Source organism: Mesoplodon mirus, assembly GCF_964341445.2.
Source record: "Mesoplodon mirus genome assembly, chromosome: 10".
NCBI classification, from domain to species: domain Eukaryota; kingdom Metazoa; phylum Chordata; class Mammalia; order Artiodactyla; family Ziphiidae; genus Mesoplodon; species Mesoplodon mirus.
This window is the reverse complement of record NC_138986.1, coordinates 42,345,955-42,366,137: the sequence shown is the minus strand read 5'-3', so window position 1 is coordinate 42,366,137 and position 20,183 is coordinate 42,345,955. Positions and strand designations below refer to the sequence as shown.

The 20,183-nt window shown below is 41.0% G+C and overlaps 1 protein-coding gene across 2 annotated transcripts in view; it reads left to right on the top strand.

Moving 5' to 3' along the window:
* Positions 1–20,183, top strand: part of SLC35F1 (solute carrier family 35 member F1) — a 419,368-nt gene that overhangs the window by 365,411 nt on the left and 33,774 nt on the right. For both annotated transcript variants that reach the window (XM_082633389.1, XM_082633390.1), the window contains exons 5-7: positions 4,370–4,526; positions 6,539–6,591; positions 13,827–13,981. In XM_082633389.1, the coding sequence (XP_082489515.1) occupies positions 4,370–4,526; positions 6,539–6,591; positions 13,827–13,981 (365 nt within the window). The remainder of the gene's footprint in view (positions 1–4,369; positions 4,527–6,538; positions 6,592–13,826; positions 13,982–20,183) is intronic.

The window sequence follows — 20,183 nt, the reverse complement described above, 5'->3', positions numbered from 1 at the left end:
TATATTGCTTAGTGCGCGGTTCTCCTTAGCTTGGGATTTTGAAAATTCTGTCCTCAAGCACTTTTGATATCAGCTGTGGAGACTCTGCCTTGGAGCCTGTGGAATGGTCTACAAAGTGGGACAGACACAAAAACACTTACATTCCAGTTGTTTGCTTGTCTCAGGAACAACTGATCATCCACTATAGGTGCTCCCATGCCTTTGAGCTCAGCTGAAAGGAGATGTCTTTTTCCAAGTTTGTCAGTGAAAATCGGTGGAACTAATATGTGCATTCCCTCTTTGTCACCTTCCTCCAGTATTATAAGTCTCCTCTGAGAGACCAGCTCTGCATTTATTGATGCATGAGGGAAAGGCATGCAATAAACTGGCTCCTGAGAATATGATAGAGGTTGGAGGGTGTAAAAATGACTTAATAAGGCCAAAGAGATTTCTCCATGACATTTCTACTTTCCTTGGAAAACTTATAGATATAAAAGGGGAGGTGGGCCTCCCTGGTGGCGCAGTGGTTGAGAGTCCGCCTGCCGATGCAGGGGATACGGGTTCGTGCCCCGGTCTGGGAGGATCCCATATGCCGCGGAGCGGCTGGGCCCGTGAGCCATGGCCGCTGGGCCTGCGCATCCGGAGCCTGTGCTCCGCAACGGGAGAGGCCACAACAGTGAGAGGCCCGCATACCGCAAAAAGAAAAAAAAAAAAAAAAAAAAAAGAAAAAAAAAAAGGGGAGGTAAGAAAATAATAAGATTAAGATAAAACTCAATTAAAATAGATCCTTATCATAAAACAAGATTAAGATAAAACTCAATTAAAATAGATCCTTATCATAAAACGTATTTCTTGCTCTTCAAAGTATCTTCTTTCTACCATAATACATTTATTGCATCTTATAGTTCACTTATCAAAGATGTTAGATAACCATAATGACATTTTCTTTACTACCAGACATAATTTTGTATTTATTTCAAAAGAGAGAAAACATTTTCAAAGAATTAGATAATTAAACATAATTTTTAAAAGTGACAATTTTATTGGTGCCAGGCACGTTCCTGTACATCATCTCATTTAATCCTCCTAATTATGCAAAGAAAGTATTTTCTCATTGTTACAGCTGAAGAAATGAAGGCTCAGGGAAGATAAGAAACATGTGCAAGTGCACACCAATACTAAATGGTGTGGCCTAGATGTGAAATCTTTCTGCTACACCACTTAATACTTATTCTTCCATAATTGTGACTCATGTAAGAAAGGTACCATTGTTCAATTGCAGTAAATTAGGATGAATGACTGTCCCAGATAGGCCAGAATGGAAGGGTTTCCCCAGAAGTGGGACCTTCTGTGCTAAAACCAAGAGAGTCCCAGAAAAACAAAGCAGTTGGTCGTATTTAAAACTCAAAAATATTCAGTGAGATGGGTTCATTTTCATAAATTGCATTAGCAGTCTTTCAACACTCTAGAATACTATAATTCACCATTTATTCTTGAAATAGTGGTAAGTAATGATTTTAAATAATATTCCCTCTTCTCCTCCCACACCATACAGACAGAAGTATTCCTCCAAACATGGTACTTCTAGTACTTAATCAAAAATCTAATAAAGAAAACCAGTTCTTGCAAAGCAGTCATGACTGGGTTGTTTAGAACTAAGAAGCCATCCAAAATGAGAAACGGCCAACCCAAACAGACAGGTGGTGATTCAAAGGGAGCGATTGATTCACTCTTTTTTAACCACCATTTCCTGAACACTTAATAAGTGCCAGATGCTATGTTAAGCATTTTACATTATTTTGCATTTTTAAATCTTATTGACATTATCTTACGGTATCCTTGCCATAACCTCATTTTAAATTAAGAAAACACAAGTCAGAAAGATTCTATAGCTTGCCCAATGTTTAACAACTAATAAGTGACAGAGATGTGATTAGAACCCATGTCTACCTGAATTGAAAGATGTCACCACTCAAAATCTTTACCATGAGATGTATTAAGACCTTTTCCATCGGCTCAACTCATTTAAACATTTATTGAGAACTTATAATGTGCCAGGATCTGTGCTAGGGACCGCAGAGAATATAAAGCGAAGTAAGTCACAGTAGGCCCTTCAACCCTACTGTGTAAGAAAACAGGAAGGGGAAGACAGGCAAGTTAACAAATAATAGACGTGGAGCCAAGTGCAGTGGGGGCCATATGCAGTGACAATGGTGTGAAATTCAGAGGAGAGAAAGAAGGCACTGGGTTGAATGAACTTCTCATAACTTCAGATGTGTACATTTGCCCCAAATTTGCAAATCATTATTACTCATTGTGGTTTCAGTCATACGTAAATGACACACTTGCTAGATATAATTTTCCCTGTGAACTTTCAGAGAAATTGACTCTACCGTGTCAGATATCTATTGCATTAATAGGGCACGAAACATAGAGTAATATGTTGTAATTTCCAGTTAACTAGATACAAATTGTAAGTACAAAATATTATATCAAACACTGCATTATACAATATGGTTGGATAAAATCATGTCCTAGTTAGTTTAACTATATTTAATCATCTAAGATTTCATACATGCTATATGTATAGGTACCCACTTTCAAATGATTTAAAAACTGATAAATACACTTACTAGTAAAATTTTAATAAGTAATATTTAATCACTTTGTTACCGATAACTTAGGAAATACTTCTAAACTTGCAGTTACACAAAATTGTATCATTATTAACAATAATTATCACTGCATTGGTGAAAATTCAAAGTACTCGGGAGTAGATTCCATATAGTCAAAGGCTTAACAGAATAGACCATAATGATATAAATGTGGAGTTTTAAAAAGATTGTTGAGACTATTCATTGAAACAGTGTGGCCTCTTTTTAGGACTTTTAAAAGACGGACTGATGTTTCCCTAATTTCTATTAAAATAGTTTATTATAATTTAACTTTCCTGAATCCATTCATATAAAATTAATTTCATGTAACCAAGAATTCTATCGAGCAGCACTTCCACGCTTCACTAATACAACAATAATTGATATTCATAATAATGGCCCCATGTCATCACAAGATTCTGAAATGGGTCCTTATTGAAAAGTGACTGAATTGTGTTCATTATAATTTTATAGTCTTAGTAATGGATACTTTTTACTTTATGGGTTATTCTGCAAATGAACTCCTTGAAATTAGAAGTTTGGTCATGATTTTCTAGTTGACACATAAAACACGATTCATCAGGTTGCTCTGTAACAGCAACCTTCATTTCCCTGGAAGACACACCCAGGGACACAGCCATGAGGTCTGGGTCCTTATCGGAGCCTCCTCATGTTCTTGGGCCACCCACTCCCTATGAGCCCCGGGAGGGTTCCCAGCCCTCGCAGTTCCAGACTCTCAGCTCCATTCCCTTGAACTCCAGCAAGCTCTCCTGCCTTTCGGGGTATCTTTTCTCTCTCTGATTCTTACCAGCAGTGGGAAGCTGTCTTAGAAAAAGTGACACTAATTAGAGTAAATGTGTCTCCAGGGGCGACCACAAAGACGTGAGTGAAGAGGTCTCTCCCCAAGCCCAGCCCAGATTCTTTATGTGAAACCTCTTCCTAGAGAATGTGTAGTGCTCCCACTGTACAGTGAACATCTGGCTCTGCAGTTTTAGGTTGTTCCAGCTAATCTGGAAATCCAAGGCTACTCTAAGGTCAGTCTCTTCCTTAGAATCACGCTGGAGAGAGCACCCTCCCAATCCCGCCTTCTTCTGCCCCAGAGCTGCATGTCTGCTGAGCTCCCATTAGCCACCTACACAGGACACAGCTGGAGGCTCCTTGGGTACAAGGCCACCGTGAGGCCACCAGCTGCTGATTTCCACTGTCCTTCCCTAGCTTCACACTTCCTGGAGCGGAAAGAGTTGGCCTAAGTATAGGAAATAGCTAGGTACAGAATTTATGAGAGATTGGACAGAAACCAAAACTAACCAAAATTGAATTTAGAACAAATAGATATTTTTATGAAAGAAGAAAAATACTAATGTGATAATGAATTACATATATTTTCACCCTTATGTTACTTACTTTAGGGGAGTTGAAAATTTCAACCCATAATCCCTTTTGCTCAGACAGAAGACATGGAGTACAGTCTAGGAGAGGGTACAATCTAGAAGAAACTGGTCCCTTTCTTAGCTAGGGAAGACTTCTTGTTGGGGACATAGGCAACCTTTTTATATCACAACGTAACTGGAGCACACATAAATGGACTTTACTAAATCTCAGTTGGCAAAATACAGAACGTCTATAAAAATGTCAGAAAAGAATAGGCATAGGAAGCTGATTTTGCCGATGCCAAATTCTTGTTAGGAAAATTTTAATAAAGCTTCCTCTTTTTTTTTTTTTTTTTTGGTTCCTAGGGGAAAATAAGCTGGTAGGGGACCTTCTGGTCTTAGGGGGAGCCACGCTCTACGGTATCTCTAACGTCTGGGAAGAATACATCATCCGAACCCTGAGCCGAGTGGAATTCCTGGGAATGATTGGACTCTTCGGGGCATTTTTCAGTGGAATTCAGTTGTGAGTAAAAATTAGAAATTCAGGCAGTCGATACTCTTAGAGTTTATTCTTACAATTTTTTTTTCATTTGGGGTATGGTTGTTCGCTTTATTTTACAAAAATCAAAGGTAGAAACCTGTCACCAACCTCTCCCACATGAAATCTGAAAAACTCAATATCTTTATTAGTAAATTTCTTCCAAACTAAATGAATTTTTAATGGATGTATTTAATGGACTTTGAAGATAATTTACAAGAATACATGAGAAGTACATTGATTCTCCCAAACCAGCTAATCAGGTTTTACTTAGAGAAACAGACAAACTAAGTATAAATGCCATGATTTGATGCACTTCCAAAAAAGGGCATTCTGTTTACTACTGGCAACCAGTAAACTAGTCTTACTAGTAACCACCACTAGAAAACTCATAGTTTAAATTTTCCTTTTATAAATTTTTTCTTTTATTGCCCATGGATTTGCACAAGTGAACCATATTTCAAATTCATCTCTTAGGGAATTCCCTGGCAGCCCAGTGGTTAGGACTCAGCACTTTCACTACCATGGCTCGGGTTCAATCCCTGGTAGGAGAACTAAGATCCCACAAGCAGTGTGCACGGCCAAAAAAAAAACCAAACAAAAACGAAAAACAAAAAACAAATTCATCTCTTAGAAATTTAGTGTTTCCATTTTCCTTAAACGAGTGAAGATGTAACATAGGCATTCACTAAGCATCAAAAAGTCAGACACAACAATTTTGCAATAATTCTGGCATTGGAACATATAAGTCATCACTGACTAGGCCTCAGAAGTTGTTGCAAGAATAAGTGTCAAACAAAGCATAATTTTCCATCAATAAAGGCCATGGATTTTAGTTTCACGTAAGAGATAAAGAAGGATAGTATAACCTCCAGTCTAATTTCAGCAAATCCCTCTCTGCAAAGCAAGTAATTCTGATTTCACCAAATCACTTTCTACAAAGTAAGTTCTTTGTACTGGGGCAGTGTCTGAAATTATTTATGGAAGCTATTTTGGCATCACTTTAAACTGGTTTTGCAAATAGGCTGTTTCCAAGAATCCTCCAAACTTCGGTATCCTGAGATACAGGTGGAAAACTCCATAGCAAATAAGGCAAGGACACGGGAAGTCTCTCTAAGAAAGATTTATTTTCGGTTCATTTTGAAAGCATGCTGGCATTTGAAAGTTCCTAAATTTGGTGCTTCAGCTTTGTAAGAGGAAAAGAAATAGCCTAGTTCAACTGTTCATAACCAACCTTTTGTAGATGGATGGCTCGTTTTATGGATTATTATTCTTGGATCCAAAAAAACCTCTTCAGAGATCTAGCACTCATCTGCTTCAGTTATAGGCCATTGGAGCTGACAGAGCCCTTCAGAAACACTGCTGCCAAAATAGTGGAAGTGGCATATGAGTGTGTTTGGCAAACGGGATACATTGAGGGCACACTGAAACCAAAGGGACACTGGTGGAGCCCTGCCCCCCTCCCCTCCTTGTCCTCTTCCAGAACAGTGGTTCTCAGAGTGTAGTTCTCTGACCAGCAGCACTGGCACCGCATGAAAACTTGTCAGAAACACACATCCATGGGCCCCACCCAGATCTACTGAATCAGACTTTCAAGGGGTGGGGCCCAGGAAATTGTTTTAAGGTGCTCTCCAGGTGTTGGTTTTTTACATTTAAGTTTGAGAACCACTGCCCTGAAGAGTGCTCAGTCAGAAAACTGATTAAACCTGCAACCTCGCCATATACTTTTGAGAAAACATCTAAGCAAGAAGAAGCAAAGGCTAGAGGCAGACTGGGTGAGAAGGACTGCGGAGGGTCTGTGCTCCACCATGCCCACTTACCAAACAAGATCCTGCAGGGATAAACCTTGGACTGGGCTGCCTAATGAGACTTGCCTCTGCGTGATCCAGAGTAATTTTTGAAATTCAATTGATTGCTTCATGATTTGTATAAATCTGGTAAGTGAAAAAAGAAGTAGGACGCATTGCTTATCACGTGTGCTTTCTTTCAATTCGCAGAGCTATAATGGAGCACAAGGAGCTGTTGAAGGTGCCCTGGGATTGGCAAATAGGTAAGGGCTTTGCTCCCCTAAGATGCTGTTTTTAGTAAACCTGAGAAATAACGTATGGAGAGTGACGGGGGTGGCGGTGAGGCACAAACAAGGAAAGGACTTAGACTGCAAGGGACAAAAGAAAAGGAAACCCCCTTGTCACTTTAGGGATTCGTACACACTAGAAGAGACTGAATGCATAATGTTTCTTAATTGAGCCTCTGCCCATTATCATCGCCAAGATGTCATTAGTGTAGACACAGAAGTATGTTATTAGGTTAAAGACCAACTGGAAAGAAAAAATGCCCGAGGCAGTGGTGGGACACAAATGACAGCAATTTGCTGCAGCTGAGAAACACCAAACTGACGTAATCATTAAAAAGTGGCACTTTAGTAAAGGGAAAAAACTGAACTTAACAAAAAGGCACAAAAGAAAACAAGGTAATGGGCATTCTGAACCCATAAAAACCTTTTCAGAAGGGAGCAGTTTGCGCAAAAGACATGGTCAATTGATCTCCAAATGGACTTGGTGGAAAATACCAGACAGACTTTGAGCTACTTAATAGTCAGCCAGGGCATCTAGATGCCACCTGTTTCTAAAGTCACTTTTCTCTAAAAATAATATAGGACAAGGATTTAAGATCCCAGGTGATGCTCTAATAATGATCACTCAGCAAGCCCTAGATGGGACTGACCTACCCTCAGCCCTGAAATATCCCCTCAGTGTCTATACCAAGACTCCTGGGTTCCAGCAGTGAGCACAGAGCTTGGCTTATGGGCATGCTTGGGAAGTGTGTGCCCAGGTGAAAATACAGGTGGTTCCCCACTCTGAAGCTGGCCGTTTGAGCCATCTCCAACTTATATGAGCTTTCATGGAACTGACAGCTTCAGTCAAATTCTGCTTCTCCGAACAAGGACAACAGTGACATAAAACTCCCTGCACCACTTTACCTACCCTTGACCCTGAAGCATCCAGGGTTGACTTGCTGCTGGCAGAATTGCCTCTGAAAGCACACCAGGTGCTACAGAATTATGCACGACTGCCCCTGGGGTTATCTCTAGTGACTTCAAGGGCTCCCCAGCCCTTGTGTCTGTCACAGAGTCCTCCCGTTTAATTTCTCCCGAGTTGATACAATTAAATGAAAATCAATAGAGAGAAGGGATTGTAGGGAGGAGAGGAAGGCGGCTGGGAAAAGAAGCCAGCTGCAGGTTACAGCTGCATGGGCCTTTGTGATTCTCAGAGCCAGGATGTTACCTGTGCTTGGTAACACTTCACATGCAGTGGTCCATGAGTATAAATTAATTTTATATTAATAGTAGTAGCACTAATAAAAAATAATTTGTCCTCTAATTATGTGGATGTCACGTGCATGTCCACCAAGGTTCTGTTATAATTCAGTGTTAGTTAAATATGTCATCAAAAGGTAGTTTTATTCTGAGCCCTCGTATTGCCATTAAAATGTCAATCTCCTGTGGTCCAAGATGATGAAGGGAACACATCATAAAACCATTCGTTTAATTTCTGACTGGAAGTGAGGCTCAGATGGTCTAGAAAAGGAACCAAATATTCATCTTTTCTTTCTGAAGCATGGGGATGGGTTGAGTGCTTTTACACCATGGCCATCTTTGTCCTCCTACCTCATCCTGACCTGCTACAATGTTCTACTGCTTGGTTCAGTTGTAGGCACATAAAATTCAGTGAATAAATGTTTATTAAATGAGCAAATGAATGACAAGCAAAGGAGACGGGCTGTCCTGCCCTTTCTCATCTTACAAAAATATAGACAAAAGGGAAGCGGTGGAGACAGGGCAGGAGGCTTAGGCTTGGCGTTGTACTTTCTTTCTGGGAAGCCAGGAGATGGTGTAGCAGCTACTGGAACTCATGGACCCTAGAGGCAAGGAGACACCAAGGGGATCAGCCTCCCATCAAGGCCTCCCCATGCTCCATGGGAAATCACCCAAGAGTGCCAAGCTCTTATCACTGTGTCTTGGTGGAGCGCTCCCAGCGTCTTAGTTGAGAGACCAAAATCCAAGACTATATCTCCCAGTATCTGTCGATGCGTTTCTCTCCCTTCCCTCTCTCCACATCAGTGATCCCCATCATATAGTCTCTTGGACAGCTCCTATGGTTGCCATTTTATCAAAGTAAAAAGATTTTTTTTCAATGGAGCAAGTGGGGTAATAAACGTGTTTCATATTTTCTGGATTTGGAAAGCATTTTTTAACAGATTCTGTTATTTTCTAATAATATTGGCCAATTGCAAGATGCAAAGAGTAATTAAAAGCAAGAAGATAACATTCATTTATTGATGCTGTTTGTTTTTATTTCTTTGTTTTACTCTACTGAACAGAACGACTGGGTCTGGTTATGTAATCATGAAACTCAAGTGAAATGTAGGACCTAATAGAGCTAAAATGTCCTCCTGTGGAGCAGGTGGACAGATTAGTCAGAAATCTAATAACTAGCTTAAGCGTTCCCTTTATCCAATTTTGCCATATTGTGTTGAAGGACGTGTGAACAAGTGTTAGCTGACGTGCAAGTCCAGTGTCAGAGGAAGAAAAAGTGTGCGTTGGGTCAGCCAGCGCCAGTTTGTGGTGCGCTGGGGCTTCACTTTTCTTGCCGTGGGTGATGCTTTCTTTGGTTTTGGTTTTGGTTTTGTCCTAGAGGCCAAAACAAGAGATTTGACCTTTCCCTGAAGATGCAGTAATGAGACCACAGAGCAGGAAAGACCTTAAAGATCATTAAGAATACAGCCTTTCTTTTTACCAATGCTGAACTGGAGGCCTGGGGAGCTGAGGCCGCTTCCCTGGGCTCACAGCTGCCTGTGGTGGGACTAATTTGCACTCTCTGAGTCATCCCCCCATCCTGGTGCCTTAGTGCATATGGCCTGAGAAACCATCTTACCTTGCCTTTATTTTTAAGAATTAAAAATAATGTTTTAAAAAACTAGTCTAGTCAAAGGGAAGTAAAAGAACACCAGTGACACCAGTGGGATCCCAAAGAAAGTTATGAGATAAAATATATGCAGCATACACAGACACATACTATATACATGTATATACCATATCCATCATATATAAGCATATATAGCACATATCACATGATGTATCATGTATATATGATGTGTTGTGTATATATCGTATATAAAATGAGATGCTCATTACCATCAAATAGGATGCCTTATCCAAGCCCCATTTCTCTTCATAATAATTAGACAACATAGGTTAGTAGTATGTGCTCAGAATTTAAATTCAGGCAGCCTGAGTGACCTGAGGGCAAGCTACTCAACTTCTATAAGCTTGTCTTCTGCCTGTTTGCTCACAGATCTGTTTCTTACCGTTACTCTGCTCTGCATTGCAGAGGCTGACGACTGACTCATGCAAAACAAACAATGCTTCCCAGCTGCTTTGTTAACTGGCTTTCAGTTAGATTTGGCCAATGGGAAGCAGTAGAAGGGGACTGGAGGGTAGGAGGAAGAAAGAAACCATGGTGTGTCTCCTTCTTTCAGGTCAGGTCTCTAGAAGTGGCCGAGTGTCCTCTGATTATTCCTCTGCTTCTCTGACTTCTGACCTCTGGTAACATGGCCTCCTCCCTGGATCCCTCTGGCTCCAGGGGTGTGAATAATTTACCGCTATTGCTAATGTCTGGGTTGCCTCACCATCTCTGTTTCCCTATCACCCGTTCAAACATCTTTTTAACTTGTGCCCCATATTATATTTCCTCTTTTGAACATGGTATGGACTGTGTTTCTTGACTGATACACTCTATAAGCCTATTTCCTCACGTGTGTAAAGAGGATAACATTAGCAATGGCAGCAGTGGCATTATGTTATGGAGATTAATTAATGTACATAAAGTACCTTACACATAGCAAGTGCTCAATCAGTATTAGCTGGTAGTATTCTTTCCAATTTCTTTAGCTTAAATCTCTTTAGTGCGTGAGGACAAGAGCTACCAAATTCTGTCTTTAGTGAGAGGGAAATCATTTCAAATAAGAAATGGTTATACATATACTTTGTAAATGTAGTTATTGCACCCATCATGTGGTTGTCAGTCAAAAAGTAATTCAGTCCGTTTGTCTGATCATGTCGATCGATTGTTTGAAAACCCCACATGCACAGCAAGTTGGGCCTTCAGATGCATCACTTACGTCCATTAACTAGCTAATGTCCATCTAAGAACAACAAATCAGTAAATTGCAGCAATACTGCATTCCCACTCTCCACTTAATCATGCCTTCATTTGGCTGACCATGCTTTGCTCACAGAACAGGATATTCACACACAAAAACATTGGTTGACCCAGCAAAGTGATTAACTATGATGGTGTACATATTTCACTCCTATCCCTCCAGATTTAATTTCTGCAGTTTTTAAGAACAGGTCTAGAGTGTTTAAGCTTGGAGCATCTCAAGGTAGCCTGATGAGTAGAGTGAAGCTCTGCTGTGTATCTATTTTCTTACACTCCTTGGCTCACCAATTTGCTTGTAAAGTCACACCTCTTCTCTGAGCTGCCAATTGTATATCCACTCGCTACTGGACAGATTCTTTTGGATGATGCATAAGCATCTAACACCTAATGTGTTCAAAACAGAGCTTTTTATTTCCCCTGAAAACCTGGTCCTCCTGCTCAGTTCTCTCCATCTCAGTAAATGGCATCTTGATTCACCCAGTTTCTAAATTAGCCAGAGCCCATGTGAACCCATAGGTGTCTTTGACGCTGTCCTTTTCCTCACTACCCACATCCAGTCTACCAGCAGGGCGTGTTGACTCTTCACAGACCAGCCACTTCCCTTCCTCTCCACTGCCACTCCCAGCAAAGCCACCATCATCTCTTGCCTGGACTGAGACCCTGCACTCCTCACTGGTCTCCTCTGTGCTTTTCTCCTTCACAGTAACCAAAGTCATCTTTTAGAAATGTAGATCAGATGTTAGCCACCTGCTATAAACTCCTCAGTGGCTTCCCATTACAACTAGAAGAAGATCGATTTCTTTCTAAGACCTACAAAGCCCCATATAATCCAGCCCCCGCCTCATTTTCCAACCTCCTCTCTTATCACTGCCTCACTCTGTTCATCCTGCTCAGATATTCTGGCCTCTGGCAGCTCCTGGAACCTATCAGGGTCTTTTCATTTGTAGGTCCTCCTACCTAAATTATTTTTCCCCTGGCAATCTCCTTTAGTCCTTCAGCATTCAAGGTAAGTGCCACCTCCAGCCCTCCTAAAGCAAGCCCCCTGTCATTCCTCATAGCAACCCTTTTCTTCCTTAATAGTACCAATACCAACTCCAAGCTTCCTGTCTATCCTGTTTTCCATTGTATTGCTAACCCATAGCAGAGTCCCTAGAGCATAGTAGGTACTCAGTGCATACATGGGTGAATAATTGAGTGAATATAAAACATCAGATCTCACATGTGAGAGTCCATGGTGTGCTAGGTAAGGTGATGGGGGGGTAGGATTGTGGAACTTCCTAGCCCAGTCATGTATAATCGAAAAAAAAAATTTTTTTTAAGGCTCTGGTTCCTGGACTATGTTCTGGTCAAGTCTGATTACTTTTAGTGGATTAATTTAGGATATATTTTATACCTAGTCTGTTCATCTCAGATTCCTTAAAGGAATACTGAATTAATTTTTATGTCTTTTCATGTATTAATCATAGGTTATTTAATATTGCATTTTTAGTAACTTGGTTAAAAGGAAAATGAATTGTAAGTAGCATGAAACCTAAGTACAGGAAAATTGAACATTTTTAGGGAATTAAAACTTTGATGGAGAGCCAAAAGCCATCTGACATTACTATGACAGAATATCCACGAGAGGACTTGTATAATTTACTGAATGAGAAAAGTGATTATTCCAGTTTCCTCTTAGGGCATTTCCACCACACTAGAGGGGGCTGTTGTACTGAGTTTGCTTACTTAGTGTTCAAAATAAAATTCTTATATAGACTTGGCATGGCTTTCCTTAAACTTTCCTTAAATATCAGAAACATATAGAATAATGATTCATGCCCTGAAATGCTTTTCATATGGGAAAACCAAATTTCTCTATGGAGGGATCCCTGTTCTTCACAGTCAAAGGGACTGGATGTCTAGTACCTACCAAATCCTCCAAAATTCATAGGACTCAGGGGAAGTAATCTGCCCACAGCCTAAAGCAGACACATGTAATCAAGGTTCCTTTGGAAATGTTGGATATTTTATTATATAAAAATGCCCAGAGATCCACTGAATCGCGTTACTTATGCTTATTCTATGCCTTATTCTTTCAAGGTAGAGAAATGAGCATAATTTTTCTACATTTGTGTTGCATCAACATCTAGGAAGTGATGAACCAAACTCTAGATTTAGCCATAATCTTCTGCTTGGGACTCAACAAAATTATGTACTTATGGAATTAGTATTAACAATTGTGTATCTAGTTATAATGAGAGAGAAACAGAGAATTTCAGAGGATGAGGGACTGATCATATAGCATTTTAAGGGCATTTTTTTCTTCTTTTTTATCTTTCTGTTTTGCAAAACTTCGTTCTTTGATGGTCTACAAAGCATTTACCTATCTATTCCTAAAACAGCAGAGCCTGCATGTATCTATTTCTAAAACAGCAGAGCCTAAAACGTGAGCCTGCAGGCCCACGGTATGCTAGGAAGAGTGATGGCGGAACAGGACTCTGGGGTTGGCGGTAGGGCTGAGCAGGATTCACAAATCTGGAAGAAACTGACAGATCATCTTGTGTCAAAGCAATGAAGTGATTTGCCCAAGGTCACACAGTTAGGACTTCAGTGCAGTACTCGGACTTAGTCCACATCTCTTTGTCATGTAAGCCCTTCCATTTTAAGGACTGTGTAGTTATTCATCATTGTGAGCAATACATGACACCAAGCAGCTTTGTTCCTATGTTGCAAATAAAAAAGAAATGAAAAATGTTTTAAAAGACATGGGTACTAGATACTACTTACAGCACAACCAGAAATAGAATTTAGAAGACTTGACCCTATGTTCTGACTGTAGCCACTAAGAGGTCCTTTCCCGGAAGAAGCAAAACATCATATATGTGTGAGAAGCATGTGGTTTTTGTTCCACGTGCAGATTTTCACTTTTTACTTTATGTTTTAGCTATGTATTACCCAATAATAAACATCCGTTAATAGAGTGAAAGATAAGTCGGGGGCACCATTCCCCTTCCTTCACCCACTGTGGATCCACAGAGGCCCTGGAGGAGGCTGTGACGTCTCCTCTCTTTCCTCTCCCCATCAGGACTGCTCTACGTTGGCTTTAGTGCCTGCATGTTTGGTCTCTACAGCTTCATGCCAGTGGTCATAAAGAAAACCAGCGCCACTTCGGTCAACCTCTCCCTGCTCACCGCAGATCTGTACAGCTTGTTCTGTGGATTGTTTCTGTTCCACTACAAGGTAAGTGGAGTCAGTGCTCCTTTCTGAAGATGATACTTTGTAGGAAGGAATGCATATAGGTAGGAATACTCTGCTGTGGAATTGCCCCAATTTTGTGATTTTGCATTGAGAAGCAGGAACGCACCTCTGTGTGCTAACCCCTATGACCTGGGTATTCACATTCCAACTATAAGACTGAAGCAACATTTTGTCATAAGAGACTAGTCACTACAGACATTTGATAGTGAAAGATAAGAAACAGCTCTAGAGGGAAAGGCTTTCAAATAATGGGGGACAGTTTTTCTGACATCATTCACCCCAGCAGCTACTCTTTTTCCAGCCTAAAGCTAGGGAGACTTGTACAGTTCTCAAGCTATAACTGCCAAATGGATTCTGCCAAAGGCACCAGAAGAGTGTATTCTCATTGGAGAAAAGACACAGTTCCTGCAGTTTCTGTTTTGCATGTATTTTTATAGAAAATATGAATGGAAAATGCTAATGCATTCAAAATAGTTTTTATTATATCAGCCCTAAAGAAGAAACTATTCAGTACAAAGATGGCAATCTCTTCAAGTGTAAGACTCTACCCACATCCTCACCCAAGGCAGGCATGACATTGGTTATGGTCCACTGAGGTGTGCTATGAGAGGCTATTTTTTAAACACTACACTCACTGATTCATTAACAATTGACTAGATTTGGTATGTGAGAAGAGACCCGCTTGCCATTCCTTAACTAGTCCTATAAGATAAGGGTCAGTGGGGACTATGACCAGTGTGAAAAAGGACAAGTAAGGGATACCCAAAGAGATAAGACCAAATTAGGACAGGCCAAAGAAGAAGAGACAGAAGAAGAGAGGCGCTGCTCTGGGCCACTTCTAGCCAAGTGCTTCACCAGCAGTATTACAGGTAATGTCATCATCTCACGGATGTGGCCAGTTGATAGGGCATCGTGGTGGGCAGGGCATGTTCAACCAGGTCACACTGGGTTTGGAGGTTCCTGGAGAAGTGCTGAGCTGGAGGGTGTAAGTACTTGAGGTGATGACCCGAGGCCAAGCAGCAGAAGTGACTGGTCAGAAATATTACTGTGCTAAGCCAAAATCATAGCCAAGAAACAGACCAAGAAGAGCAGACACGGGTGGAAAAGAGGTCACGAACAAGGTTGGCAGCTGGGAGAACCAGAAGCAGATCTGGCAGATGAGAGGTGAAGAAAGCAACCATGACAGCAGATAGGGATAAAATGCTGAGTCCGTTTTACATGGAAACTTCTGCCAAGCGTGGTGGCAAAAATGACAGCTTAAAGAAATTGTCTATTGCTGGACAGCATTTGTACATTGTTGGTAATTTGTTTTGTCTAGTTGGTACAATCTGTTTCCCGAGTGCACCCTGGTCCTCATAAGGGTAAAAAGTAAAGTCTCAGCATGTTCCCCCCATTGCTCCCCACCACAGTGTAAGGAGGACCACCTCCCCTCAGAATCCCCCTCCAAACACACCCCATTCTTTTCCAGAGCCCTGGGGACCATTCAGCCTGGGTCTCATCAGTACAGCACAGTGGCTGCCATTTTTCTGTCTCTCCTCTACAGCTAAGCATCCACATCTAGTCCATTCCTCAGCATGAGTTCTGTTCTCAGCACTTCCTCCTGTAATTGTCTTTATAAGGTCCAACTAGAAGAATCCCTTTAATTGTCCTTGAGGAAAGATGACTGAAACCTATTGTTTTTGTTTTTGTTTTAAAGAAGATGGGGGTAGGAGTTTATTAATTAATTTATTTATTTTTGCTGTGTTAGGTCTTCGTTTCTGTGCGAGGGCTTCCCCTAGCTGTGGCAAGTGGGGACCACTCTTCATCACGGTGCGTGGGCCTCTCACTATCGCGGCCTCTCTTGTTGTGGAGCACAGGCTCCAGACGTGCAGGCTCAGTAGTTGTGGCTCACGGGCCTAGTTGCTCCGCGGCATGTGGGATCTTCCCAGACCAGGGCTCGGACCCGTGTCCCCTGCATTGGCAGGCAGATTCTCAACCACTGCGCCACCAGGGAAGCCCTGAAACCTATTGTTTTGATGACTACAGTCACTTCTTGGGCAGTCCAGATCCAGTTCGGCTCTCAGCATCCTTCATAACAGTGTTCTGGAAAGTCTGCTTTCACCAGGGGTACTTGCTAAAAATGCAGATTCCTGGGCCACACCCCGAGCCACAGAATCAGCATCTGGGGGTGCACCTGGGGGAGTCTGCTCCTCCGTGAGGCTGATGTTCTCTGAATTTGAGAACAAATACCTGAAAAGGGGTCCCTGAGCAGTGCTTGTTCATATTTGAGTCTGTCACTCCTCATACTTCCACTGGCTTTTGGTTAGACCTGGGGCTCTCTGCATAAACAAGCATCAGAAACTGGGAAGGCTGGTGAACCAGGTAAATTCTAATTCTCCAAAATTCATCTTCTTCTCTCATCATTTGTATGTTACTGCTAACTTAGGATAAGTAACTTTGGGGAAGAGGAAACCGTGTAGTACCCTGTCATCGTGCCATCAGAAGGGAACCTGTGTTATCCGAAAATTATATTCCTGTACTCACCTATTTGGAGGTGTCATAGATGTTTTTTAACTCTTAAAGCAATGCTTTTCACTATACACATATATTTCGTTACCATTTAACAGTTAAATTTCCTTAAGGTAAGAAAACACAATAGGTGTTTTCTCTAGTTAAAATTGATTCCTATTGTCTTTCTTTAAATCAGACTTTCAAGATAATTGTAGATACATATGCAGTTTTAAGAAATAATACAGAGTTCCCATTTACCCTTTACCTAGTTTCCCCCATTGGTGACATCTTGCAAACCTGTGGTATAATATCAGGATATTAACATCGGCACAGTTGACATGCAGAATATTTCCATCCCTACAAGGGTTGTTCTTGTTGCCTTTTTATAGCCATGCTTACTTGTCTCTCACCCACCTCCTTAACCCCTTGAAACCACTCATTTATTCTCCATTTCTCTAAATTTGTCACTTCCATGTAAATGGAATTATACAGTATGTAACCTTTTGGGATTGACTTTTTTCACAGCATAATTTCTCAGCATCATTCTCTGGAGATTCATCCATATTGTTTTACATATTAGTAGCTCCTTTTTTTTTTTTTTAAATCATTTATTTATTTATTTATGGCTGTGTCGGGTCTTTGTTTCTGTGCAAGGGCTTTCTCTAGTTGCGGCAAGTGGGGGCCACTCTTCATCACAGTGCGCGGGCCTCTCACTATCGTGACCTCTCTTGTTGCGGAGCACAAGCTCCAGAGGCTCAGGCTCAGCAGTTGTGGCTCACGGGCCCAGTTGCTCCGCGGTACATGGGATCCTCCCAGACCAGGGCCCGAACCCGCGTCCCCTGAATTGGCAGGCAGACTCTCAACCACTGCACCACCAGGGAAACCCAGTAGCTCCTTTTTTATTGCTGAGTACTATTCCACAGTATGGATGTACCACGATTTATTTAACCATGCACTCAGTGAAGGACTCTGGGTTGTTTCTGTTTGAGGCTATTACATGTAAAACTGTTATGAACATTCATTTACACGTTCTTGTGTGAACAGATTTTTCATTTCTCTGAAATAAACAACCAAGAGTACAATTGCTGGGCTTATGGTTGTAGCATGTTTAGTTTTATAAGAAACTGCCAAAATGTTTTCTTGAGTGACCTGTTATCTTTTGTTACAAAGACATATATACCAGTTGTGAGAAAGTCAGAAAATACAGATGAGTATTGTTATACATTGGTACAATTTACAGTGCATATTACTTTTGTAGTACACATATTTGTAGTTCATATATATTTTTAAATTTAATTACACCATGCATACTTCTTTGTTACATGCTTGATTTAAACTTAGCATGTAGGGATTTCCCTGGCTGTCCAGTGGTTAAGACTTTGCCTTCCAATACAGGGGGTGTGGGTTCGATCCCTGGTCAGGGAGCTAAGATCCCACATGCCTCACAGCCGAAAAACCAAAACATAAAACAGAAGCAATATTGTAACAAATTCAATGAAGACTTTAAAAATGGTCCACATCAAAAAAAAATCTTTAAAAAATTAATAAATAAATAAACTTAGCATGTATATATTTCCTTGTCTTTTTTTTTTTTTTTTTTTTTTTGCGGTACGCGGTCCTCTCACTGTTGTGGCCTCTCCTGTTGCGGAGCACAGGCTCTGGACACGCAGGCTCAGTGGCCATGGCTTACGGGCCCAGCCGCTCCGCGGCATGTGGGATCTTCCCAGACCGGGGCACGAACCCGTGTTCCCCTGCATCGGCAGGCGGACTCTCAACCACTGGGCTACCAGGGAAGCCCTTCCTTGTCTTTTAATATCTGTATATAATGTGAATGTGAATGAGTGGTTCTCAACCCTGACTGTACATTATAATCACTTGGAGAAAATACAAAACATAGCCATTCCAACGGTTTGAGACCATAAGACTCAAAGCCAAGTCAACAACCCCATACCAGCTATTATCCTTTGTAACTGCCTTTCTTAGGAAACAGACATTCCCACTTATTTGATTTAATAAAGTTTTATTAAAAAAAAAAAAACCATAGCCAGGCCCAGGCCCTACCCCAGAGAGCCTGATCCTGATTGGTCAGGAGTGGGAACTTTTAGAAGCTCTTCAGATGGTTCATCACATATCCTAATACACAGCCAGAGTTGAGATTATTTTTGTAGATATATAGTATTCCATGGAATGGCTATACTTTTAATTTATTTAATCCCAGGTTTCTCAACCATGGCACTACTGACATTTTAGACCAGATGATTCTTTGTGGGGGGAGGGGGGCTGTCTTGTGCATTATAGGATGTTTACTAGCATCCCTGGCCTTGACCCACTCGATGCCAATAGCATCCTGCAAGTCGTGACAGTCAAAAATGTCTCCACTCGTTGCTAAACATTGAGAATCACTGATTGAACAATCCCTGCTTATTGAATTCAAGTGATATCTCTTTTTGGCTATTATAAATAATTTGGGGAATAAGCTTGTACTAAATCTTTGCTCACATTCTATATTTCAAGTTTTTTGAAACAATTTTTAAATAAATCTCGTAATTGGCTTCATTTCTTTTTTGAAACAAATATCTTTACAATAATTTGAGAATCCTATTGACCAATCAGGAACCTTGTATAGAGGCAGTATTCACAAAGCCATGGTAATATTATGGGCTATGTCATATGACATAGACAAATGCTCTATTTCTCCTTTCCCTTCACTCTCCTGTACTTACAGTTGATACCACATCACTTCTTGAATAAACACTGCCTTTTACTGTTCTCTGTTTTATGAACAGTAGTATTTAATATCTGCAAAGAAATAAGATAAATTCTCAATTTAAATCTTTAAAAAATTCCTTTTCCTTAATTTCTAAAAGAATCTTCCAAGCAATGCTTGAATTTGCAATCAAGTAGTCATTATTTGGAAAATCCAGGATGTTTTTCCCCAGGGCCCAGCTTGCCTGCCTCTGAAATTGGCTGTGGGCTTCCCAGATGGGAGGCTCTCCAGAGCCAGCAGCCGGGCAGGTCTGGGCGGCGTGCAGGTTTCCCACCACAGCAAGATGAGCCAGCGCAGAAAATTGATTTTTAAAAACTGCTTATTGGGGGTACTTTTATCATTAAGAGCAGTTTATGGTCAATGAAAAATCTTGGCAAGTTTTGCAAAATTTAAAAATGGTGCTGTCAGTTGTGTGTGTGTGTGTCTGTGTGTATGTATTTGGGGCAGTGGGAGAAAGTGGTTATATTTTTATGTATCTTCTTTGGAAAAATATCTATTTAGGTTCTTTGGCCATTTTTAGTTGGGTTATTTGTCTTTTATTGAGTTATAGTATTTCTTTATATATGTTGGATACTTATCAGATATATGATTTGCAAATATTTTCTCCTACCCTGTGGTTGCCTTTTCATTTTCTTGCTAGTGTCCTTGGAAGTATCTATCTGGTTATAGTTTTAAAACCATGGAAGGAACCAATTCAAGCCCACCATGGCCTTTGGGCCACCAAGTCTTCCCTCCTGGTTCCTGACACCACTCCTCTCCAGGGCGGCTTAGTACTGACTGCTAGTTGCCTCACATTGTCTGCTTTAATGAGATGGTTGAAAGTCACAGCCTGAGGAAGAGAAGATTCATTTCAGGTCAGGGCGTCTTTAAATAGTTAAAGAGTATAGTGTGGGGGCTTCCCTGGTGGTGCAGTGGTTGCGAGTCCAC